The sequence below is a fragment of the Indicator indicator genome, chromosome 16, assembly GCF_027791375.1.
Source record: "Indicator indicator isolate 239-I01 chromosome 16, UM_Iind_1.1, whole genome shotgun sequence".
NCBI classification, from domain to species: domain Eukaryota; kingdom Metazoa; phylum Chordata; class Aves; order Piciformes; family Indicatoridae; genus Indicator; species Indicator indicator.
The window spans coordinates 17490260-17515196 of record NC_072025.1 but is presented as its reverse complement, the minus strand read 5'-3'; the positions used below and the strand labels follow the sequence as shown (position 1 = coordinate 17515196).

Here is a 24937-nt window from a genome sequence, read left to right as displayed (position 1 = left end):
TGATCATTAAATATTTCATTAAGGTTCATTAAAGTGGGTCAGATCTCAGAGGCTGGGGTTAAGAAATCCACTCTGTGCAATGGAAGGAGGAAAAGCACTGTGGAATTGCTTACCTTGCTTATCAAGCAAAAAGGAGGTGTTTCACCTTCCAGCAGTAGAAAGGAGCATATGTGGTGGCTTAACAGAGAGAGCACAGGGCAGTTCACAGTCTGAAGAACTTCTGTGGGCACCAATTTGAATTTTGGGGGAAATGCTGTTTGTGGCAAGATAAAATTGTTTAGTTGCATGATGAGGGAGTGAGTTAGAATTTCTTGTTTCTTAGCTCAGTTTGTAGAGGCAAATACGATGATGTTTGTTTAGGACCCTTAACTGCCACAAATGGGATTTTGGCAAGGAGAATCCACTGAGAGAACAAATCAATCTGACTACACCATTGCACCACTTTGAGGGTCAACATTCAAGCTTCACTCCAGTTTAGTCACTGAGGGAGAATTTTGGTGAGCACTGATTGTCTAAATAACAAGTGGCTTCTGAAAATTAGAGAGAATTGATTCTAAAAAATCAGTTCAAAGGCAGAAGATTTGAAATAAATGAGTTGTCCTAATGTATATCCAAGATTTTCTGATTCTGCATGAAAATGATATCTCTGTTTTTTGTGTTCACAGGCCATTTCAAGGCCATCTAGATCACTCAGTACAGCACAGCTGGTGCAGGCATCCTGCAGCTCTCAGGCTTCAGTAATCTCAAACATCGTATTGATGAGAGGACAAGGGAAGGTAAGACTGGCTCTGCTGATCTACCATTTCACAAAAGAGCAGGGAAGTCACTTCATATACTAAAGTTGTTACTTCTGGGTTGCCAGTTCATCTCCAGCCTTTGCTAGGAGGGATTAGTTGTCATTCACTTGCTTCTCAGCCTTCTGAAGCATCTCTTGGCTGAAGCGCAGCCTTCAGGTTCTGATAACACATCCACTTCAAGCTAGCACACCAGCACTGGCATTCACTGCTACCCTTTTTGGCAGCTGAAGGCAGGCATGAAATCAAAGACTCTGTTTTCCATAAGCTGCATCAGCACAACAACCTTAGAGCTTCCTTCAAGTCAGAGTCGAGCCATAATGACAGTGCTGCTGAGAGGGAAAATGAGCTAACAGGAACACTCAATACCTCAAAAAAAAAAAAAAAAAAGGCAAAAAATGAAAAAAAAATTTGCAAACCCCACAATGAAGTCTGGAGAAAGACAGAATATTGTATCTACAACAGGAATGTCACTGAAGAGGCTTAAAAAGAGAATAGAGAAGCTATGAACTCAAACATCCAGCTTTTGAACCTGTTGAATAAGGCTCTGAATTTGTTCATTAATAACCTTTTCAGTTAAAATATTTAATTTATGATTACTTGAGCTGAGAGAGTACTCTCAGGAATCTTCCCATGAAGTATGTTGGTCAGCATTTACAAAATAATCCTTTATTGGCTGTGTTTTGGGAGCCCATGAGGGTGTCACCAGCACGAGACTTTCATTTTTCATTTGAGAGACATTTAAATGGCTTCTGAGGTGTGAATTAGTCTTATAACAGCCATCTAATGGTAACAGGTAGTGTTTGACTTTTACATAAAGGAAGGACAAAGGATAAGTAGGTAGGAACCATGTACCCACAAAGGCCTATTGGTGTTGCTTAAACTTACAACACACTAACTCTGTTTAGTAGAGGACAGGAAAGAGACATCTCCATGAGGTCTCCAGCTGCATGGCTGAAATCAGGAGCAATATCATGGTCTTGTGTTTTTATCTATCTCATTTATGGCAGAGGAAATTAAGGAGAACAGAAAAATCAATTCCTCACAGCTGGTTATGGGTTCAAGGACAAAAAAAACCCAAAACAAATTAGAGTTTAAACACCTTCTGTGTGTTCATAATTGTGAATTAATTGACTGCAACAACCAGAAAGTAAACCATGAGGGCATTCCACCGGAATCTTCATTTGCTTTCACTACTGACATGTGGGGCACAGCTTTTCATAGATTTATCTACTCTGTTGACAGTGCTGCCCAGGTAGGTAATGCAGAAGAAAGCACACATGACCTGTTATGAGAACTGCCCATGGGCTCTCTGTTTGTCTTCCATAAATTAGGGTTTGGGCTTCAGCATCGTTGGAGGGAAAGACAGCATTTATGGACCAATAGGCATCTATGTCAAAACCATCTTTCCTGGTGGAGCTGCTGCTGCTGATGGAAGGCTACAAGAAGGTGGGAAACCCCTCTTCTCACTCTTTTTTCATGCCATAGTCCCAAAGAATGATCCCTAAAGGCAGATTAAAGAGAAACTGAAGCGAGCCAGCACCCATTTTTGCCTTTGCCAGACTCCTGAGTGCACTCAGGAGCCCTGTAGCAAGTTGCCCAGCTCAGGGACAGTGACACAGCCTCATCTTTCTCCTTGAAAACAGGTGATGAAATCCTGGAGCTGAATGGAGAGCCCATGCATGGCTTAACACACTCTGATGCTTTACACAAGTTCAAGGTTATGTACTCTCCTCCCAGAGAATTTCTGTCTTTATACATAGCATGCACGTGAGCTCCAGCTGTTCACTGATTGACTTTTTTTTTTCCTAGCAGGCCAAAAAGGGTCTTCTGACACTTACAGTCAGGACAAGCTTTGGTACACCTCATTCTGCTTCCAGCTGTCTGTCACCCCACTTGTGCCAGTCTCTGAGCTCCTGCATAACCAAAGAGAACAACTCTTTCAGTTCAGACAGTGCAGCGTTCTCACTGAATGCCACAAAGCCCAATGACAGGATCATCATGGAGGTCACCCTCAACAAAGGTAAGTGCTGACATTGGCTGCTGATGAACAGAGCACTGCTCACTTGCTCTCTGAAGGCCTTTCCTCACTAACCTGATTCTTTTCCTGAGCTAAGTTACTTTTAATACACTAAATAGGATGTTGCTGTCTATCAGTGCTAACAAGCATCTATCAGCGCTAACAACCATCTATCAGCAGCAGGACTTTAAACCCCATCTGTCCTCAAGAGCCAATCATCCCTTGCTTTATTTCACTCAAGCATTAGAGTCACATTCACATCCTTCACAGGACAAAGCAAACCTCTTGGCAACAACTACCAATTCTTAAGCAGAGCATACAAATTTTGACCATAGTTATGCAAGCACGCAATTTAATTTCTGAAAAGACTTAAGCCCAAATCAAACAGCTATCTATAGCTCCTCTTCAATTGTCATCATCTTCCATTTATATATCATCACTGGCAGAATGAAATCAACTTTTAAATATGGGAACACCAAAGCAACAAACAAAGCAGGGTCTGTGTGAGGTAACAGCAGGACTTAGCAAACACACCCTATGGGGTCTGACATCAGCGTGACTGACCACAATTTATAACTTCATGAAAGCCTTAAGCTGTGTTGCATAGAACACAGCAAACAACAGCTGCACAGCCTTTTGTATTTATTATTTTTTTTCCTCCTCCTTAATAATTTTTCTTATTTAAATTTTTTTGTCTTTCTTCCTGTGAAGTAATTTGAATTCTTCACTAACGACAGACAGATTGCAAAATAAACTTCCACTGCATTGTGTCTGTGACACACCAGTAAGGAACTGCAAGGCAGGTCTTGGAACCCCACCAGCAATACCAGTGTGCACTCACTTTAATCATGAGGGGGAAAAAACAGAAAGAAGAAGGAAAAAAAGGAAAAGAAAAAAAAAAAGGAAAAGGAAAAAAAAGGAAAAGGAAAAAAAAGGAAAAGGAAAAAAAGGAAAATTAAAAAAAGCAAAAGGAAAAAAATGAAAAGGAAAAAAAGGAAAAGGAAAAAAAGGAAAAGGAAAAAAAGGAAAAGGAAAAAAAGGAAAAGGAAAAAAAGGAAAAGAAAAAATGGAAAAAAGAAAAGAAAAAGGAAAATTAAAAAAAAAGAAAAAAGGAAAAGAAAAAAGGCAGCAACTAGCATTGAATGTGAAACATTCATGAACACAAGACACATTGATTCTGGTTTATACAGAAAAAAACTAACTAAATTGAAGGCAGTTTTCAGAAGGGTCTCTCCAGTGGTTTCTTTTGACTGCTGTTTTTGTCTTTTTTTACTAATCTTTGTTGTTTCAGAGCCATGTGCTGGCCTTGGCATTGGGTTATGCAGCATCCCCTACTTCCAGTGTATTTCAGGGATTTTTATTCACACCCTCTCACCAGGCTCAGTGGCACATATGGATGGAAGACTCAGGTAGGGTGTGGAAGTGTCTGGTTTATGCCTTAAGTTTTTCACTGCTGTGTTTTATGGGTTTATTTTTGACCTGTTTGGAAAGGAAGTCAGAGTGCTCCCTGGGACTGTTGGGTTTAAAGTCTTTGTGCTGTTCCTAGATGTGTATTCAGGACATTTGGGATTGCCAGACCTAGAGCAACCCATAGAAATTCTTGTCTCATCCAGGCTGGGCTAGTTAAAGGTCTTAGACAAGCCTACAGCATTCTCTCAGAGGTTTCCAAATAAGCAAACATCTGGGAAACCCCAAAGCTATGACATAAGGTGGCTTGTTTGAGCACTACTTAGTCCTAATACAGGCTCCTCAAGTTCTAACCCTCCTTGTCCAACAGAAATACAGACTTGTTGAAGTGAGTTTTAGTGAGAGGGTAGAAATTTGCTTTGTAAGATTCATGACCAATTAGTATCACAGTCTCACAGTATATCAGAGGTTGGAAGGCACCTCCAGAGATCATCAGCTCCAACCCCCCTGCCAGAACAGGATCACTTAGGGTAGTCTGCACAGGAATGCATCCAGGTGGGGTTGGAAAGTCTCCAGAGAAGGAGACTCCACAACCCCCCTGGGGAGCCTGTTCCAGGGCTCTGTCACCCTCACTGTAAAGAAGTTTCTCCTCATGTTGAGGTGAAACCTTTTATGTTCAAGTTTGAACCCATTGTTCCTTGTCTTATCACTGTGAACCACCAAAGAGAGCCTGGTGTTGAACATATTCAGAATTGACCAGAACACAGCATTTTCAGTGAGGGCTTTTTGATTTGACTTGAAGTGGCCCAATCTGGATTCCATCCAGAAAGATCCAGTCTAGGATTATAGTAGTTCATCATTAGAACTTTTCTATTAACAAGCTCTTTATATGCAGCAGAAAGACAGCATCCTTTCTGACCTTAAAAAACACCAGCACACCATAACAGATGTGAAAAGTGAAGTGCCAGCTTGAAAGAAAGGGAGGAAGGTGTAGGTGGCCACAGCAGCTAGAGCTGCATAGAGCAGACAGCTCCCAGACACCAAGCATGCAGGGCTGAACATGAAGGAAGCTCAAAGCTTGCATGCAACAAGACAGTCAAGCCAAAAATCCCTTGCCATCCAACTCACTCCCATTCCATTTTCTGGAACAAGAATAGAGAGAGAGTGAAATCTGTGATTAAATTAGCAGTCAGCCACATGAGTTTGCTTTTTGTGTCCTTTGACATGGGTGAGACAACTCTGGGAGAAAACCTGTTTTGTTTACATCCTCTTACATCTGTTTTTTAAATATCTTTGTAGGTGTGGAGATGAAATTATAGAAATTAACGAGGCTTCAGTACAAAATATGACTCTTAATGAAGTTTATGCTGTGCTAAGCCACTGTGACCCTGGTGCAGTGCAGATTATTATCAGCAGACACCCTGAACCACAGGTAGCACACAATGGTTTTTCTGACTTTCTATAAAGCACACATTAAGAAGTCAGGCTGAGGGAGCTGGTGCTGATCTAAAACAGGTGGGGAAATGTTGCTAACAAGGGTACTGATCTCTTTAAGCATCACTGTGCACAACAAATCTGAGAGATGCACAATCTGAAATACAATCATGTAAGGTTTGGAGGTCACTGGAGACACTTCTGCATGAGTTTCTATGTTGTGAATAATGAAATTGCATTTAAGGAATAAACCAGAAGATTTTTTTTATTTATGCAAGAAAAAAAAAGAAAAACAAAAACCAACCAACCAAGAAAAAAAAGAATTTGAAAGCAGGAACATGCCCCCAAAAAGAAAGAAATGTTTCTACATTCATCCTTCAGTCATTAAAATACAGGGTTTGCCCAGCCAATATTTAAAATGACATTAATATTGAAGTAAAATATTTTATTTTTAGAATTCTATTTCATTCTATATTCTATTTTATTTCCTATGAAATGCTTCCTAACACCAAATACTGTAGAAATGATTATCAAGCCTAAACTGGTGCATAAATGATAATAGGAATGTGTTAGTAAATTAACTTGTGATGGTAAATGCAGAATTCTCCTTCTGCATATGAAATATGAAAAGGAAGAGTGATCTTTGCAAGAGCTTTTTGTATCTAAACAGCCAATAGAAGCAGCACACCCATGCATACCCCTCACCTGTACTGCAACATCATGCTGTGCACCTGGCTTTAACATGCACTGCTGTGTGAGATGATTAGATCTGTGCATTCCCACTAGAGGATTTGAAATCTTTGTGAAAGGAATAAATGTTTAACTAACACTCACTGCCCTTCAGCAATCTCACAGAGTCTAATGGCACCATATTTCCTAGGTGTCTGAGCAGCAGTTAAAGGAAGCTGTTGCACAAGCTGTGGAAAACAACAGATTTGGAAAGGAGAGACAGCAGTGGAGTACTGAAGGTAATGAGATGTGGTCATTTGGACTTCACAGACCCATAGGATGAGTACATGCTGGGTTAGAATCCTTGCTAACAGTCAAGGAACCTTCCTGTCCCTGTTGCTCATTCTTTCCAATCCATAACCTCTGCTTAAAGCTTTTCAAACAACTTTCAGTAAGTGACAGGACTATGATAGTCAAGACCTGCACAATGCAGGTGACATCCTGGGGACAAACAGCTTGTGAATCTCTGTGAGGCAGTCATGGGTAGAGCTATCTGCTCAGTTCAGGTCTGAGAACCTGTCACAAGAACTTTTGCAACAATCTCCTTTTAGTGCCCTCGTTTCTTCTAAAGGAAGAAAGGCAACAGAAACATCATCTACAGTCAGTTAGGGCAGAAGAGACCTTTAAGGTCACAGATTCCAGCTGCAAACCTAGCGCTGCCAAAGCCACCCCTGACCCATGTCACTGAGCACCACACACATGTACTTCAAATACCTCCAGAGGTGGTGCCTGGGCAGCCTGTGGCAATGCTTCACAGTCCTTTTGGTGAACAAATTTTCCTGATATCCAGTCTAACCTTCCCCTGGCACGACTTGAGGCCATTTCCTTTAGGGAAAAGCTAAGGCTGTGTTGCTGCCCAAGACTGTAACTGTTGGTTCCACAAGCCTTTGACACAGAAATTGTACCTTGGCATCACCCCGTGAGGTATTTAGCCAGAAACTGAATCAGCTGACTCTTGGAAGCCACCTCACTTAATCTCTCTGAACAGACATTTTGCACTTGTTCCTGACACAGGTGTTAAAAAGCTAGAGGCAAGCTGGCATGGCAGAGACCTGTGTGAGAAACACCTGGAGAGGAACGGTGCCCACGGCCCCCGCAGGATACAGAGGCTAATGACCCGCTCCAGCAGCGACAGCAGCTACAACCCCAGGTCCTCACCTAGCGATGGTGCTGTGCACCACCTGACTGACTCCAAAGAACGGGTCCACAGCATTGATGTACCAGTTACCAGGCAGCCTGGCCTGCTGTGTTCCTTGTCTGATAATCATCCAGAGAGAAACTCCCCTCCTGCTTGTAGGGACAGGGAGCAACCCGTGCAAAACACTAAGAAATCATCAGAGATCCTCGTCAGAAAACCTAAATCATCCAAGCCCAAACCTCCCCCAAGGAAATACTTCAAGCAGGACTGTACATGCAGTGACCAGTGTGACCCAGACAGGAAAGAAAAGCTCCTGTCAGATGTGGTTGGAGCACCTTCTGCAAGGCTTCAGGTAAACCAACAGCTTCAGATCTCTTCTTGTTCATGTTTATGAGGCAGGGAAAAAGGAAGGCAAAGGGACTTTGTGTGATGGCAGGAAGAAGAAAAGTGTAGAGATGTGTGAGGATAGAGGGAGGGGATGAAGCTTTTCTCTTAGGCAACCCAGAGTTTGGAAGTGACCTCAAGAGATCATCAGGTCCAACCCCCCCTCCCAAAGCAGGATCTAGGATAGTCTGCACAGGAACGCATCCAGGTGGGTTTTGAAAATCTCTAGAGAAGGAGACTCCACAACCCCCCTGAGGAGCCTGTTCCAGGGCTCTGTCACCCTCACTGTAAAGAAGTTTCTCCTCATGTTGAGGTGAAATCATCTAGTTTTAACCCATTGTTCCTTGTCCTATCACTGTGTACCACCGCAAAGAGCCTGGCCCCCTCCTCCTGACACTCACCCCGCAGGTATTTATAGACATTGATCAGATCCCCTCTCAGTCTTCTCAAGACTAAGCAGCCCCAGGGCTCTCAGTCTCTCTTCATGGAGGAGATAGATGCTCAAGTCCCCTAATCATCCTCATGGCTCTCTGTTGGATTCTCTCCAGCAGGTCTCTATCTCTCAGTTTAGTTCAAAAGGTGATGCTCAAGATAAGGTCAGAAAGCAGAGAAGTGAAGTTTTCTTGCATATCAAAATCTCAATTAAAATCCCAGTGAGAGCAGCAGTGAGAACAAATTTGAACCACTCCCTGTTGCTCTTGATCCTGAATTTGCTTACAGTGCAAGAGACCAGAAGGCACTAAATAAAGCCCTTTAAATTGTGAGGCACAATTCAACCAACATATCTGTGAGTAACTCCAGTATTTCAAAAACAGAGGGCATTTGGTACTTTGCTAAATTTCAGTTCCCTCTCCTACCTGAGACAGGACAGAAGGACAAGGTTTGTCATTTGCAGCCCTAAGGGATTAGGAGCTCTGTGTGTTGAAACAGAGCTGTGGTCTGGTTGAAAATGAAACCTCTTTCCCCTGAGTTTAGCAACACACCAGCAAAATCAAGCCAATCTCCATGCAATGCAGAAACACCAACCCTGCCAAAGCAGCTCCCAGGCTGCAGAGACCAAAATGAAATCATGCAGCTCAGGCTGGAGTCCATGCAGAATGTTAACATCCAAGAAAGTTTCCAGTCAGCACCCCTGTGCAAGGTCACTTTTTTACCATCCCCTAAGACAAGAGCAGCACAAACATATTCATCAACAGCTCCTAGAAAATCACCTTGCAGAAGTAAAGTTCAGGGAGATAAGCATTTGTGGAACTTATCACTGCATGCAACTTAGTATTCTTCAGTACTCAGTTATTCTAAATGATAAGGAGGAAAAGAAAAACAAATTTGAAGATCAATAAAATCCATCAAAAGCCAAGCTCTGTTCATGAAGATAACTTCCTCTAGTCAGACTGTCTGTCTATCTCAGGGCAATAGCTCCTTTAAGACCCCAGGAGAAAGGGTTTCTTGTCACAGAGCATTTCAGATCACTAAGAGAAGGTTTTATTACTGCTTTTAAAATTAATTTTTTTTTTAACCTGTATTCCTCAAACCTTTTTTGTCAGTCAGTTTGAGGCCTGCATATTACAGTCTAATAGGGGGGTTCTGCAGACTGCTTTTCATAACCCAGGATTCTTAACAGACACTTTTCAACTGTGCTTTAAACTGCATCAGTACAAAGTTGGGCACAGCTGCCATCAGTAAAAGCCAAGACCAAGCAGTGTATTCAGAGTGCTTCCAGACTGACCTCTCAGCTTGTCTAACAGCAACAGAACTCCAGTGCAGCTCACAAGCAGGACCCTGATAAGCAGGGGATTGAGGAAGGTTTCCCTAGAATAAGGAAGTTGCATAACAAACAACCCCATGACAGCAAAGCTTAGGTGTTGTTCAGTCACTGGAGCTTTTCAGGACACTCTCAATTGTTTCTAGGCCTTTCACTCTCTGTCCTCTTTGGGTTTAGTTCCTATCAGTGCTCTTAACTGCAGGGCAGAGAGCACTTCCACTGGTCCAGCAGAGCCATGGTCACTTGGTAGAAATGGTAACAAAAGAATCAGTGATGCCTCAGACTGACCCTCTTAGCCCAGGTCTCAAGCCAAACACAAGAAGGGAGAACTCTGAAACTGCAGTAGTGATGTCACTCATCTAGCTTGTGCTGAAGGGCAGAAGAGAAACTTTGATAGGAAGTTAGAGGAAATCTGCCTGACTGGTTTGCAAAAGTTACTGAATGGTTGATTTGACAAGAGTTGAAAATTCTAGTGGCAGCCTTTCAGTGGATTATGAAGTTTATTGCTACAACTTGAAAATGTTAATGGCATTTTTTGTCCACAGTCTCTTTACAAATGTAGCCATTAAATGTCATCCCAGACTCCTGAAACACAGAACAAGTGAAATATCATCCCAGCACTCCTGAAATGCAGAATAGGTGCTGTGAGGATTCTATCCCTAGCAGAAGTGAAAGCTGGATTTCTATTCAGTATTTCTGTTCAGAATAAAAAGAAATGAAAAATACAGTATGGGTTTTTTTTTCTGATTCACTTGTGGTATGGTTTGAATAATTACACTCTGACACATTTCTATTTCCTGTTTGCTCAGCAGGAAGCTGGAGAAACAGTGCTAGAGGGACATCAAACTGGTGTAACCCACAACGTCTTTACCACTTCTCCTACAGCATCTGACGCTGATCACACAGCTGCTGTTCCAGTGAGCAGAGATCAAGACAGAAAAGCAGACTTAGGTATGTTTAATGCCATGAACTTTTGTGCAGCTAAACTGAGCATTTTTGTTTGGATTCCAGGATGGGCATTGAGTTGACCTCACCTTTTTGTTTAAGTGTAGAGTTCAACCCAGTATCTGTAAAATTTGGGGGTGAAAAGGGGAAATTTCAAATTGTTGATTAATCTTTGACCAAGAGGGAAAAGCCTACATCAAATGAAGCACAGTAGGTGTTTATTGTACAAACCTGCTACCAGGTGGGTTACTCCTGCTGTGTTTCCTCAGATGAAACTGCTTGTTAGCATTCCTACAGGACACCTTTGTGCTTAGTTTAGTGTTGCAAACACAAATCACTGATCACTGTCTAGCATTTTGTAGTCTTCATTAGAATTAAGGGAACTTAGCATTAGGGGAGCTAAATGATTTACAATTTAAACATTATGGGATGGTAACTTCTAGCTCAGAACATTAAAAAAATGGCTTTTTTTACACTGCAGCAGATAACAGCAACAGTGAAACTGCGCAGAGGTTTGGTCGGTGCTATTCAGCTCTGCCACATCTGACATGAAAATGCTGAAATCAGCCCATGGTGCAAAGATATTTCTACATGAGAATGAAGCTTTTACTTACTAGGAAAATACAACTGGAAATGCCTACACAAGGCATTTAAACAAGCATAAGTACTCATGGGAGAGCCTTTTCAGAGTGAGATAACTTACAAATATAGGAAAGAAAAAATGATGCAAACAAATTACTGCAACATCAGCTTTTCCCCCTGGGCTACAAACAGCACTAACATTGGAGCCTCGTAGTTTAACTGTTACAGCCAATATCATGGCTTCAGTATCCCAGAATTTCAGCTTACCTTCAGAAGGTGCAGGTCCTTTAGAAAAGGGATCCTGTATATCAACCTGGGGTTTCACTTAGTTTCAGTCTCAGGAATTGGAACCTGTAGATTGAGAGTCATGAAATTTTACTCTTTTTGGTGAATTTGTGGGTTTCTAAAAAGGTGAAACACTTGAGAAACTTCAAAAAAACCCAAAGCATATTGGAAGCTTGAATGAAATTCAAACTAGTAAATTAATAACAATGCACAGGTGAGGGACAGAAGTAGAAGGGTTGTTTATAATCAACGTTTCTCTCATGCAGGGAATCCACTTTCAGCAATACAAAGGCCTATACTTAAAAGACAAGCACGGGTAGATTACAGTCTTGAGACAACAACAGAAGACCCTTGGGTTAAAATTTCTGACTGCATAAAAAGCTTATTTAACCCTACCATGAGTGAAGACAACGTCCACTTAGATTTGCAACCTGGCACCAACAAAGAGAACCAGAATCGAAGCAGCTCAGAGACAGTTCTGAAGAAATCAGAATCAGAAAGTGTTGGTTCAAAAGTGCTAAAATCAGAGGAAAATGACAGTGTGAAGAGAGGTCCTCCTGTTGCACCTAAGCCAGTCTGGTTTCGCCAGAGCCTGAAAGGACTGAGGAAAGCAAATTCAGGTGTAAAGACACAGGCAGATCAAAGTCCTCCTGGCCTTGAGAGTATTGCCAGCAAAGAGCTGCAATGCTGTGTCTCTCCAAGGGGATCATCAATAAAACAAAGAATAAACTCATTTGAGTCCTTGAGTGCTCCACAGTCACCTGAAAAACCACCCCGAAGGTTCAGCCTGAAGCAGCCAGCCCGGCCAGAGCCCTCTGCTGCAGAAGGGGCTGCAGCCCGGACACACCAAGCCCTTCTCCAGCACTGTGACAATAGCCAGCAGCCTCCTGGGGTCATGTGCACAATGAGCCTGGACAGATCTTCCTCTTCCAGAGAGGTCCTTGTAGCTAGCTCGGGGAGAAGCAACAATGCCAGCACTGAAAATTCCCTGGGCCTCTCCAGCACAGAGGCCACGGCAACCTCCCCTCCTGCAGCGGTAGCAAAAGCACAGAGCCTGCGGTCACGAAGCTTCCCACTCACTGCCACCCCAGCCTGTGAGATGATGAAGCCACGGGATGAAAGGTGTAGCAAAATCTACTCCATCAGCAGCCAGGTGTCATCTGCTTTAATGAAATCGTTGCTTTGCCTTCCTCAGTCTCTAACCTCTTCTGGAAACAGCACCTGGGAAACCCTGGACTCATTGTCTCAGTCCTCTGCAGAGGAGGAGGGGACTTCTCTCTCACCTGAGAATCACCACCTGGACACTGGATTTTCACTAAAGTAAGAGATCATATTTTAAAGTCATATTTACAGACCAGCACTCTGAGCAGCTGGGCTAGTCTGCTGGAACACAGACACTCCAAGATAGCAGCACACAAGAGTAAAGAACAGACCAAGTCAAGACTTTTTGAAAACACAAAGGTTGAATGACTCAGGAGATTGATTTTAATTTGTATTATATAAGCAAATTTGTATTATATAAGCAAATGCACACTTCAAACTTCTACTTAAGAAAGAACATTTCTAGCATCCCCATGATCCAGGAGGTTTAAGTATGGTTTTGCCCGATGCTAAGAGATTATTCCAGTTCTTTTGTGAGGGATCCTATTTCTGTTAGCCTGATGTGATTAACTTACATTTGCAGTTATGATACTTACTATAGGAGCCACCATCCTAATCAGATGTTAGTAAGATCAAAATATGCTCCAGCATTGTCTGTGCTGTGCTTTTGTGGCTGCGTTCTTTCATAATCCAATGTTTCTTTTTTGTTCTTGTCACCATGGGACAGTCTCTCTGAGCTGAGGCAATATAGTGTGAGCCTGGCAGACCGTGAGAAGGAGGAAGAGAAAGAAGAAGGCAGCTCACTTCAGGCATCTGCTGTGCCAGGGCAGTCTGTTATCTCTCTGCTTTCCCCTGAGGAGTTATCAAAGCTGATAGAGGAAGTCAAATCTCTGGATGAAGCAACTTTAAAGGTAAATCTGCTTCTGGAGCAACACTTTCAGAAAGCTGTGCAGTGACTATGCCTAGTCAGTCCTTGCAACTTCACATTGCAACAAGTGAAACATTCACAGCAGTATGTACCAGCACTAATGTCTAACTCTTTTGATCCAAAATCTTGAAGAAGCCTTCAAAGGTGGCTAAGCAAGAGTCACACCCATTTAACCCATGGGACAAGAGCTACTCAGTAGGCAAGGTCAGTAACAGCCATTTAACCCATGGGACAAGAGTTAGTAGGTAAGGAAAATAAATGTATGCAGCAGTTAGAGAAGCAGAATTTATGAAAGCTAAGTTTTGTACCATTATTTGTTTTTCACTAACATCCTGTGCTGACAATTTTGGCCTGACTGGCAGTAAAAGCCATGCTGCATTGCTGCCCTCAGTGGGACATCAGCCTCCCTTGTATTCAGCTGTCTGTGCCCAGGGAAATTTCAGTCTGAGCAGCACACACCCTCTGCCTGCTTGCAGCAGGACAGAAGATTCAGTTGTGGGAGCAAACAGACCCAGTATCAAAAGTAAACAGGATTGTGAAACTGCGGTCAAGAGAGTCTTATTTCCTTAGCAAACCAGGTTACACTGTGCAGTTACACTGCACAAACTCCTCTTTGGGACCTCTAATGTTAGTAGGACATTGTCAAAAATAAAAATAGGAATGAGAAACAATTCCTAAGTTGTGGCAATTGTACCCATGGGAGCTGTATGACAGCTGCTACTTTCCACTTAATTCAAAGGTCCTTTAGCACAACTCAGCAGCTTTCCTGTTTCTACAGCTGATGATACCTATGCTCTTTAATTCAATTCATGGTCCAGATCCAACTGGTAACTGCTTTACCAAATTAGAACAACTTTAGACACAGAACAGTTATTTATGAAATAATGAATTGATTAGGTAGATGTGATCACAGCCAAACACTAAAAATGTCTCAGTATTGTGCCTATATGCCACCAAGTCTCATTACATAACAACCAACAGACAAAAAGCAAACACGTTGATTTTCCAACCATCTCCACAGGTCTTGAGTTCCTTTCTTTCTCTGCCTAGGAATTTGATGATATTCATGTCACAGTTTTGCATAAAGAAGAAGATACTGGGCTTGGCTTCAGTCTGGCAGGAGGTGTTGACCTAGAAAACAAAGTGATAACAGTAAGTAGCATCCTGCTTAAAAAAATACTCTAGAAAACAACTACTCTCTCCAGGAATATGTAACTGGGTTTCCCTTACAGATATTGGCTTTTTGGCATAATCAAAGTAGGCAGCTGTACTGATATAGCCAGAGTAATCATGGTTTTAATGAGTGCAAACAGGATTCTTCTGCACAGACCTGGGCGGTGGTCTCCTGTTTCCTTGGGCACTGTAGACCATAACAGTTCTGAAAGCCAAGGCAGAAAACCACCAGCCCTAAGCAGGCACTAAACCATCTCTTGTTTATGTGCTTATAGAAAACCATGCAGGGTGGTCAAGAGGAATGAGGTGAGTGTGCAGATGGGTAGGGTCTGGAAGCTAAAGGCCAACTTGATGCCTTCTTCCTCCCTCTAGCAGAGCAGCAGTGAGGAGGTAGCACAGGCAATGTACCTGGGCCCATGCCATGGGCAACAAAACTTTGGCCATGTAATACTGAGGCTGAACAGAAGGCCCAGCTGCTTGAGGAGGGCTGTGTCCAAGAGAACTTCTCTGTAGCCCTCAGTTCTGCAATGTGCTAGCAGCAATTTGGCTCCTGGTGAGGAACAGACGTGCAGACAGTGAACAGCATTAACTGAACCATTTAGCCATCTGTCATCTTCTTCCTCTTTCCTTGTGTGTGTTGGCTGGGCTCTTCACTAGGTTCACAAAGTGTTTCCCAATGGACTAGCATCTCAGGAAGGAACTATCCAGAAAGGAGATGAAGTGCTGTCCATTAATGGAAAGTCCCTGAAGGGTGCGACTCACAGCGCTGCTTCAGCACTCATGCGGCAGGCACGGCAGCCCAGACAAGCTGTTGTTGTCACCAGAAAAGCTAAAGATGGAGAGAAACAGTTCAGTGCTTCAATCAGCTCTAGCAGCTCTTCAGTAGCAAGTGATGCTTCACAGGAGTCTGGTGAGTGAGTTCAGTGGTACTGCCCTTGCAGCTCCCACGTGTTCGGTGTTTGCTCAGCACCTGCAAGCCGTGGGGTTATGAAACAGCTCAGTATTGGCCATGTGGGTCTGAGAACCGTGGCTGAAGACAGCACAGTTACTAAAACCTTCCTGACACAGGCAGTTGGAAAGGGAAAAAACAGATCAATTTCTGAAAGAACCCCTCTGAAATAACCCAGATGTGATCCTCTGCAATGCCTACAGGTACACAAAGATTATCAGCTAATGAAGGTGTAATGACAACTCATTACCAGGGATTCTAACATCATCAGATTCTAGCTTACAAGACTCTCTCTCTATGAAAGAGAATTTGTTTGAACAAACAATGTGCTGTTGTTTGCTGTAGCAGGTGGCTACAGCAGAAACAAAGGTAGGTCAAATTTTGTGCAACCTTTCACATTCTTACAGTATATTTGTGATTTTTTTTTTTGGTTGTTTTTTCTAAAGCAAGATCTGGAGACCTGCAGCTTTATTTAGACAGTGCAAATAAAAACTAGCAGCTTAGTAGTTGATACCAATGTCATGACTGACATCAGACCAGTTACATTTAGCCTATTGTTTCTTAAACAGGCTTTTCTATTTTAGTAAATGTCTCATCTTTCCATTTTTATTCTGCCATGAATTCAAACATACCTTTCTCTTTCCAGATTCCCAAAGGGCCTTAAGATGACAAAAAGAAATTAAAAGTCACCATTTTCTCTTTCATTTGACAATTTATGGTGCCTTTGCAAACAGAACAGGCATTCATCTTTTAAAAGAGATGTTTGAGCTTTGCTGACTGTATGGTGCCCATCTGCTACCTTCCCCTTTGTTTCCAGCAGATACAACCTGCACTGTGACTCTGGAAAAAACAGCTGCTGGTTTAGGATTCAGTCTGGAAGGAGGCAAGGGCTCAGTTCATGGAGACAAACCCATCATCATTAACAGGATATTTAAAGGTAAACACACTTAACAGGTGTGCAGGGTCGGTTCTTAGCTGGTGCGAGCTCGTGCAGCTCGTAACTGACTGCAGATTTATAGCCAGGAAAATGCTTCTTGGTGCTTTGTAGATGCAGCATTATCCTGTGTAGCATTGATCATTTTGATGCCTGCTAAGCCCACGTCGTTTGTACCAAACATGTTGGTGATCCTTAATAAGTGAAAGCTACATTAGAGTGTCCTCCACCCAAAGAATTAAAGGAATTGTTTGGTTGTTTTTTTTTCCTCCAGGGACTGCACTGGAACAACACAGCCCTGTTCAGCCTGGTGATGAGCTGCTACAAGTGCACACAAGGCCCATGCAAGGGCTCACTCGTTTTGAAGCATGGAATATCATCAAGGAATTACCTGATGGCCCCATCACAGCTATCATCAGGAGGAAGAATCCAAGCTCTGTTACCACCAAGTCATCTGAAACTCTATAAGAGAGGGAAATAGACTGCTGCCAGTATTACAGACAAACAAAGGATTTTATGACCTGTAGCTATCTGGCTAGCACAGCAAGGTGCTCAGAACCCTTAGGAAGGGCACATGGCAGCTGACTGCCAGTTACAGAGCAAGCTGCCTGGGATAAAATCACATCTGCACAAAATGTACAGGATTGTTACTTCAGTATTCGGAAAGGGACATTACAAAGTGTACAGTGATAAAACAATGACTCACTGCTTGTAATAAAACACTTGACAGCTCTGCTACTCTCCCATTTTAATTGGTTTAAGCATCAGGAGCACACCTTGTGCAAAGCTTTCAGCTTTCCTCTACAAGTCTTACTCCCTGCCTTACCTCCCTAGGAGGAAGAAATGTGTCTGCAGGTCCACAGCTACACACTACCTTATTGAATGTGTAAAGGGCAGAGAGAAGGGGCTGTAACTGGGTGTGTCAGAATGGTGATGTGCCCTGGAGAGCTCCAGCTCAAACCAGCAGTTAGCAGCCATCTCAAATCCAGCAAGGAGACAGACATGGGGTGTGAAGAGGTGTCTGATGGCATTGCAAGTGTGAGGCAGAAAGCTGAGGAATGCAGTGGAGGGTTTCCTGACCTCCTTCTGCCAGAGCTCTCAAAGGACTGCACTAGGAGAGTAACAAAGCCATTTAGAACAAAGTCTTACCTTCTAATGTCTTACCTTCTAGAGGTCTTAGCATTACTTCTTAAATGGAAAATACTAGTAAGAGTACTTGGGAATTCAGAGTTCTGAATCCAGATGTTTGATCTGCAAACACTGAATGATTTGGAGATAACTCCGTGCCTCAGGCACTGCTGGGGGTGTTTTGGCAGCACTCTTAAAGTGCTGTATGGGATTCTAGCAGCAGCACTGAGGGTACCTGTGGCAGGATGGTCTGGTGCACCCAGCTGGGCTTCTCTGACCTACTGCACTAAAGGGATAGATGCATCAGGATGGAAGCAGTGACTCACCAGTTGAAAGTCAGATGGCTGCACTGGTTATTGTCCTTGGCTGTTCGACTTCCCAGAGCCAGGAAGTTGCTGCAGGCTTCTTTGATGAATTTCACCAAGCCACAGCCTGCAGCTGCTCTCCATGCCCTTAGCATGGTGCCACAGGGAAGCAGCATAGACAGCAGCAGATAGCAGACAAATGGAATCCAGGCATGCAACTTGCTGTGGCCTTTCCTCAAAAGTTAACTCTCTTAGCTCATTCAGAATGTTCTTTCAGAGACTATCTGTCCCCAAACTTCCAAAGCTCTTCCCAGCTGAGCTGTCACTTCCAAACCAAACTTAAAACAAGATTTCTATGAATTTGGGTAGCAACCAAAATAGGAGAAAAATGTGAGAGGAACCCTTTGTGTGCATTTTGAAATGGATGCCTACAGGAAAATAACATTTCAGTTCTTTTTTTGGTAGAATTCCTTGTGTTCAGCTTACTCTGCATTACCGGCCTAGGCTTGACAAAGTCAGAGTAAAGGCTTGTTGCATACAGAAGAATCTAAAGTTTTGCAACCACTTGCTCACACCAGCAATACAGGAAAAACACGAATGACTTCTGTGGAGAAAAGCAGACCTGAACTCTTCAGCACTGTTAAAGCTACTTCCTGTAAAAGACAGATCACAGTTGGTCAGCTGAGCCATGGCACACAATGCCTTACTCACTTCAAAGCCCTCTGCTGAAAGAGCTACTGAATTTCATCAGCTAAGGAATGCACATAGAACCAAGACAGACTTGAACTCTTTTTTTTTTTCTTCCAGAGGTGCTGTTCCCATTTGACTTCCAAAGTTTTTCAGTTTCTGCATGGCTCTACGTTTCCTGACATCTGCCAAGATCAAAAGGAGTCAAAATGTGCAGTGGGCAAGCAGTATGTCTAGGGAGTACTTCAAGGCTGCACAAGGTGATCTTTGCAATTTCCTTCTCCAGCTTGGCAGGGCAGAAGGATGAACATTACAGGCTCTTAATTCCTTCTGGATAGAAGGTGTTGAACACTCAGAAAAGGAATCCTTGAGTTATTCCAAGAGAGAGCCTCACCTAAATCTTTATTGCTCAGAGCAATTAAAATAAATACAAAGTATAAAAAAAAAACAGTTAATAAGCAGCCTCATTGTCTGCAAAAGGTTTCCTAGCAGGAACGAGTGCTGAACTTTTTTCTAATTGGTTTAATCACAAGGCTGCAAAGACTTGTCAAGATACTGAACTTCATGCCTACCAACTTCAGTACACTAACTATGGATGAACCTCTGCAATAGCAGGGCCCAAATCTCTCCCCAGTTAATTTGTTACTCTTCATAAGCATGAACAGCAGCAGCTGGAAATGAAGAACCAACCATGGGCACAGGAGCTGGAAGGGTGACTGTGCTCACAGGGTCACCTTTATCCTGTTAGTGGGGCATGTAAATGGGAGGGGTAGGCTCTGCCCTCTCTTGTTGCCTTGAATTCAGAGATGCTGGAGGTCTAGGTGGCTCTTCTGTTTCCTTGATGGCAAAGCAGGTTCATGAGGAGCCATTGTAAAGGATGATCCAGGAAAACTAGCAAGGTGTATCAGAAAAATATTTATTTCATGACACTCACACAAGTTTTTACATCTTTGTACACGAAAGAGACTAGATTAAAACCTGTGTTTCCTTGATGAAACCTATTGCATAGGGATAGGTTTACAGTGGAAAACTGTCCACAAGTCCATGCCCAAAACATAAAGCAAACAAAGGGACCGAAAGCAGAGCATCTTAACCTTAGTAAATAATCAAGTTACAGCATTAAAATCACAGCCTGCATTTAAATTCATGATTCAGTGATTATTTTTTCCTGTTGTAATTAGATGTATTCCATAGCAATGCCTGACATTCCTGTAGTGACCAGCACCATCAGTGTTTTCTGAAGCAGGACACATCACCGCACACAAGACCAGGAGCTGATTTCTCAGGGCAGTGCTGCAAGGCAACTCAGTCTTAGAAAAAAATCAGCAATGTCCTTATGGCCTGTCAAGGAAGAACTCCAGAAAGATTGTTGACCTGTTAAAACCACTCACCACAGGAGACCAGAACTGTGCAAGTGCAGTTAAAAATGGTCGTTTCTACTGCAGGTTCTAAAGTGGCAAGCAAATCTTCTTTATTTACCACCACTCTGTCAGTGCAGACTGTTTCATGCCACACTGGAAATGGCTGGGTTTGGGGCAGCAGGGATGAAGGAAGAATACTTGCCAAGCCACAGAGTTAGCCATTCATCTGCACTGCTGGACCCTGCTTTGTTAAAAAAAAGCACTTCAGGCACAGTCACCATCAGTGTTGGGGTCTGCTGCAACTAACGTGTGGGATCCTTCACACAGCCCAGTTTGTTCTACCTTTTTCCCTTTGCTGACTTGGACCCGATGAAGCATCTTTGCAGCTCTGCAAGTGCTGACAGCTGCCTCTTGCTTTGGAGAGGGAAATTTGCCCCCCAGGAACCTACAGGTGGCTTCAGGGACAAAGCAGAGCTGACCTGGCACCTGGCTACCACTGTAGTGCTAAGTGGATTTTAGCAACCCCTTTCCTCACAGACACTGAGAAGTGTGGCAAAGAACAGGTCCAGCAGGGCACCTTCTTCCCACAGCCAGCCTCCAGCGCTGTCTCCAGGACTCTGAACAATGCAAAGGAAGGATTTCACCTTAGGAAAGAATGCATTGCTTTGCACAGGCAGAAAATGTTGGTTGAAAATCTTGCTTTACTCAGTTCATTGTTCCCCTTTCACCTTTCTTCAGTATCTTCGTTGGTAGAAAAGTCTTCTAAGGCCAGTTTCCTATTCCTATCCGCAAGCCTCCAGGCTTTTCCGTGCCCTCAGCTGGTGATGTCAACAATGGTCCTGTCATGCTTTTAATGTCTTAAGAGCTTTGGTGAGGTTACTGTAAAATGTAGCTATGTTTGCTGGGAAGAAGGAGTCCACCACTGACTGGGGAAGGTAGCCACCAAGATCAGTCTGAAAGAAACTGAGGAGCTGGGTCTTCTCTGGCTCCCTATGAAGACAGCACAAGTGAGGTTATAGCCAGTGGTTTCAAAGTATTAAGAACTTTACAGGGACTCTCCCCTGTAGTGTTTGACAGTAGATATTTCCAAGTAGCTATTTCTCTTTAAACACCAACAGACATTAGTTCCAAGTGCCAATTAATGTGGCTACCCCACAAGTCATATCACAGCTAGACCAGTCCTTAAATAGCCATGATTCTGTTTATGAGTTACAGCAATGTCATGAACAACTGGGCACTCATGGTCCAAAAACTAAGACCATACTCATATGTTCTACAGAATCTCTGCTTCAGAGGTCAGAGTGTCCTACCAGGATGATGGCTCCTGTAACATTAAAGACTTCCTTCTAGGACATGAAGAAAGTCTTAATTCATTGCACACAAAGGAAGAAAACACAAAGAGCACCCAGTCAAAGGAAGACAGAAACCTGCCATTGCCAAGAGCTTACAGATCACACGTAGCCATGAGCACACCACAGGATGGCTAAGAAGGGCTTCAGAACACATGGTGGTAGATGGATCACTTCTTACCCTGGGCAAGGCACACAGAAACAGCCACAGGGGTAGTTAAAGCCTCGCACAAAGTTTGGCTGAGGAGGACACAGCGGGTGCTCCACATTGGTGGCTGTAAGAAAAACATTCAAGGAAAGTACCAGAGAAAAATGGGAAAAAGTCCTTGGTGCTCAAAGCACCAGCTAAGAAGCAAACTCACTACAAGAGAAACTGCAGCAGCAGTATAGCCTTTTCAGCTTGGGGCTGTGCCACAGCAGCAGACAGACCAGACCATTAAAAGGAACCACTCTGGCCATGGAATGAGAAAATCAAAGAGGTGCTGAATTTAAAAGCAATTGTTTCCTCAAGCAAGACACTGAGGGAGTTTCACTCAAGCCATGTTGAGTGACCCCTTCCTCAAGGGGTCATTCAAATTACTTCCAATGAATCCATGGCACAGAGGAACATGTCACTTGACTGCTAAGAAGCTGCACTCCAGCAAGTACAAACATTCCTGGCAAGTCATTCCTGAATGGGATGGGAAAATGGCGCAGTTGAAGAGTGGGGCGATAGAACCACTGCCTAGTAACAGGTCAACAACAGGGTAAGATTCAAAAAACAAAGAAACATCCTTCCACGTGGCAGCAGCCCCTTGAAACTCAGCACTGTTTGGTTTCATAAGCATAATTATTTCTGCATACAGCAGTAGTATATTTACCCAATGGCTTCCCCAAAACCTAGAGGCAGTGCAGAAAAAAATAAACCAGGATTTAGCTTAAATAGGTCTCCTTTCAAAGAATTTAGAGACTTTCCTAAAACAAGGTTAATAATGAATTAAATACTTACTCAACCTCAATAGCAAGGAAAGAAACCACAAGCCCACAATATCATCACCTGAATGTCACATTGACTTATATACTCCATGAAAAACAATATAGAGACTATTAATATTTTTTCCTTCTGGTCAGATCAACTAATGACCAGCATGTCACTTGGTTTTTATATTTATCTCTGGTAGCTGCTGTTATCTCCTAACTAATGTGAACACGTTGAGAACACAAACATCTTACCAGCAGACAACATCGTCCCATCTTCATACTGCTTCATTAGTACCACATCCACAAATTCTCTTGGTGAAATAATCCTCATGAAAGCTGAAGGGGTTGTGGTTCTGCACACAGAGACAGTCTGGAAGTGAAAGCAGAGTTCTGTCAGTTGTGCTTTCAGAAGTACAGCAGAAAACTCCCAGTGCTTTCTGGCACTTTCAGTTACACTTCCCAAAGCATATCAAGGAATTCTGTTGGACCCTTAATTGAACAAAACACAAATCAGGACGGTTCAGCACAGTCAGCAGGCATTGTGTGTGCTGATGAAAGACAGTTTAATGCCGAGAGATTGATAATGTGTTGCTTCTAGGTTGCTTAAGGGCAGATAGCACAAGGGATGCTGAACAGCAAACTTGGCCGATCTGTGCTCATAGGACAGTTCAAATGCTTCTTTCCAGGAAACTAGCACAGAGAACTTCTTTGTAACCTATCACATGGGACACAGCTTGGCAACCAGATTTGTTATACTGCAGACACCTTAACTCCACTATCCCCTTCTGTGGATGCTCTGTGGTGACAGGCTCCCCACTGCGCAGGTCAGTGTGACACACGCAGAGCGCCAGGCACTGCCATGGTGAAAGACAGGGCCTGAATGACACCAACCCTTCGCGGCTCTGCCAAGTCTGTGCAGCCTCTAAACCTCCTCTTCCCCCATGAACAGCTCGTTAAAGACGCAGCCTGTCTGTGAGGCACTGCAGCAGGGTCCGTGCAAAGAGCCCAGCGCTGCTGAACCAAGGCTCAGGCCACAGCGGGGCTTTAGGCACTTACATCGCTGATGGCTTCGATCACCTCGAAGTCCTTCACGTTTTGATCCCACTTGGTCCTGGACCCGCCGGCCACCGGCTTTATGCATTCCCAGACATCCTGGGGGCTGGCAAGCAGGGTCCCCTCTCCCCTGTATCTGCAGCGGAACGAAACGAAACCAAACCCCGCTGCTCCCCCCTGCCTGGCCCCAAGCGCCCGGCGGCAGCACCGCGGAGGGCGATCCCTCCCCCGGCACGGCAGGATGCAGGCGGGGCGCCGGCCGTACTCACAAGCTGCCAGCGAACTCCGTGGAGGGTCTCCAGGAAACCGCAACCTCGCTCTGCAGGAAGGGGGAAGCAGGAAAGGGGAAAGCAGGGAGGGAGAGCGTTCAGCCGCTTCTCCGGGCCAGCCGCCCGCCCCTCCTCAGCCGCGGCCCCTGCAACCCTCGCTTACCGTGCGGCGGCAGCCCCGCCAGCCGCCGGGGTCCCGCCGGTACAACTCCATCTTCTCGACGGCCGTTTCGGCGAGCCCCGCGTAGTCCATCGCACGGCAAGAGAGGGCAGAACAAGGCGCAGCCCCTGCGCCGCCGCTGCCTATGAGCGAGCCGCGCCGCGCCACCCCCGTGGGCCGATGTGGCTCCGCCTCCTCACCTGAGCAGGCGCCGCTGCCCGCCCTCCTCTGCTCCCCTAGACTGGTATCGCGGCCCCGGGAGGGCGGTGCTGGGGCCCGTGGGGGGCAGCCCGGAGCCGCGGGTGGCCGCAGCAGCTGGCAACGGTGGAACAACCCCCTCCCCGGGCAGCAGCCTGAAGGGAAAAGAGCCCCCAGCAGAAGAGCAATCTTTGGCGTTCAAAGAACGGGGGAAATCGCAGTGGTATAGAATAGAATTAGGAGTAACGAAGCAAGGGTTTTAAAGGCCCCGGACAGAGTATTTTCTACAGTTGTGCTTACCAGGCTGGGATGAGTCATCACCAGGAAATGGACAGAAGATGCAGGATTTCAGCTGGGAGGCTGCCGTGCGTTGCTGCCATCACAGAACTCCCTTCACCCTGCAGGACACTAAAGACTCACTGTTCTCTTAATCTAGTGCTGATTCGTTTGAGCTTCACCATGTTCAGCCTAGGCACAGCAACCTGTCATAAATCACCTGTAAACAGCTGATCACCTCCCAGATTCATTCAGTGGGAGCATGTTCAACTGTGACTGTGTCAAAGAGACAAAGAGAGCCTCCTCCAACATTTTTACAATGCTTTAATTGAAGTTCCCCACGTACATAGCTTTTGATTTTCCAGTAGGTAGGGGGTGTGGTTTCCAATGGCATAATAGCAAGTAATAAATGGAAATAATTTTCTCTTCCAACTTTTGCAACGTAGCAGTTGTGACATTAAAGCAAGGCAGGGTTAACAGACAGACACAAGCTGTGGTTTCCCACCTGGAGTGACTGCAGACATTGCTGCTGCAGGCTGTGGTGCTGTAGGTACTCTGACAGACTCTGGGCAGCAAAAACAGCTACAGCATCTAAGACAGCTGACAACACAGCAAGGTCAGGGCAC

General features: G+C 44.2%; 2 protein-coding genes across 2 annotated transcripts in view; one reads left to right on the top strand and one right to left on the bottom strand.

The window, feature by feature from the left end:
- IL16 (interleukin 16) overlaps positions 1-17033 on the top strand; it is a 29846-nt gene extending 12813 nt beyond the window's left edge. The window contains exons 6-20 of the mRNA XM_054387995.1: positions 666-776; positions 2129-2243; positions 2441-2514; positions 2607-2817; positions 4106-4223; positions 5521-5653; positions 6536-6623; positions 7399-7874; positions 10478-10619; positions 11747-12800; positions 13309-13492; positions 14560-14661; positions 15340-15592; positions 16449-16568; positions 16840-17033. Coding sequence (XP_054243970.1) covers positions 666-776; positions 2129-2243; positions 2441-2514; positions 2607-2817; positions 4106-4223; positions 5521-5653; positions 6536-6623; positions 7399-7874; positions 10478-10619; positions 11747-12800; positions 13309-13492; positions 14560-14661; positions 15340-15592; positions 16449-16568; positions 16840-17033 — 3375 coding nt within the window. The remainder of the gene's footprint in view (positions 1-665; positions 777-2128; positions 2244-2440; positions 2515-2606; positions 2818-4105; positions 4224-5520; positions 5654-6535; positions 6624-7398; positions 7875-10477; positions 10620-11746; positions 12801-13308; positions 13493-14559; positions 14662-15339; positions 15593-16448; positions 16569-16839) is intronic.
- Positions 17034-20880: 3847 nt separating this feature from the next.
- Positions 20881-23930, bottom strand: STARD5 (StAR related lipid transfer domain containing 5). Its single transcript, XM_054388091.1, has 6 exons — positions 23841-23930; positions 23678-23727; positions 23412-23544; positions 22608-22725; positions 21577-21670; positions 20881-21036 (listed from the first exon to the last, which is right to left on the bottom strand). Exons 1-6 carry the CDS (start codon positions 23928-23930, stop codon positions 20889-20891), a joined length of 633 nt encoding a protein of 210 aa, XP_054244066.1. The 3' UTR covers positions 20881-20888.
- Between the last annotated feature and the right edge of the window lie 1007 nt (positions 23931-24937).

What these genes read in the sequence shown, in the direction of transcription:
- STARD5 (XM_054388091.1), bottom strand. Translation starts at nt 23,930, where the DNA reads ATGGACTACGCGGGGCTCGCCGAAACGGCCGTCGAGAAGATGGAGTTG. An exon ending in GGCGGGGCTGCCGCCGCACG is followed by an intron (nt 23,728 to 23,840) that starts GTAAGCGAGGGT and finishes CCCTTCCTGCAG; the next exon opens with AGCGAGGTTGCGGTTTCCTG. An exon ending in TGATCGAAGCCATCAGCGAT is followed by an intron (nt 22,726 to 23,411) that starts GTAAGTGCCTAA and finishes TTTCACTTCCAG; the next exon opens with ACTGTCTCTGTGTGCAGAAC.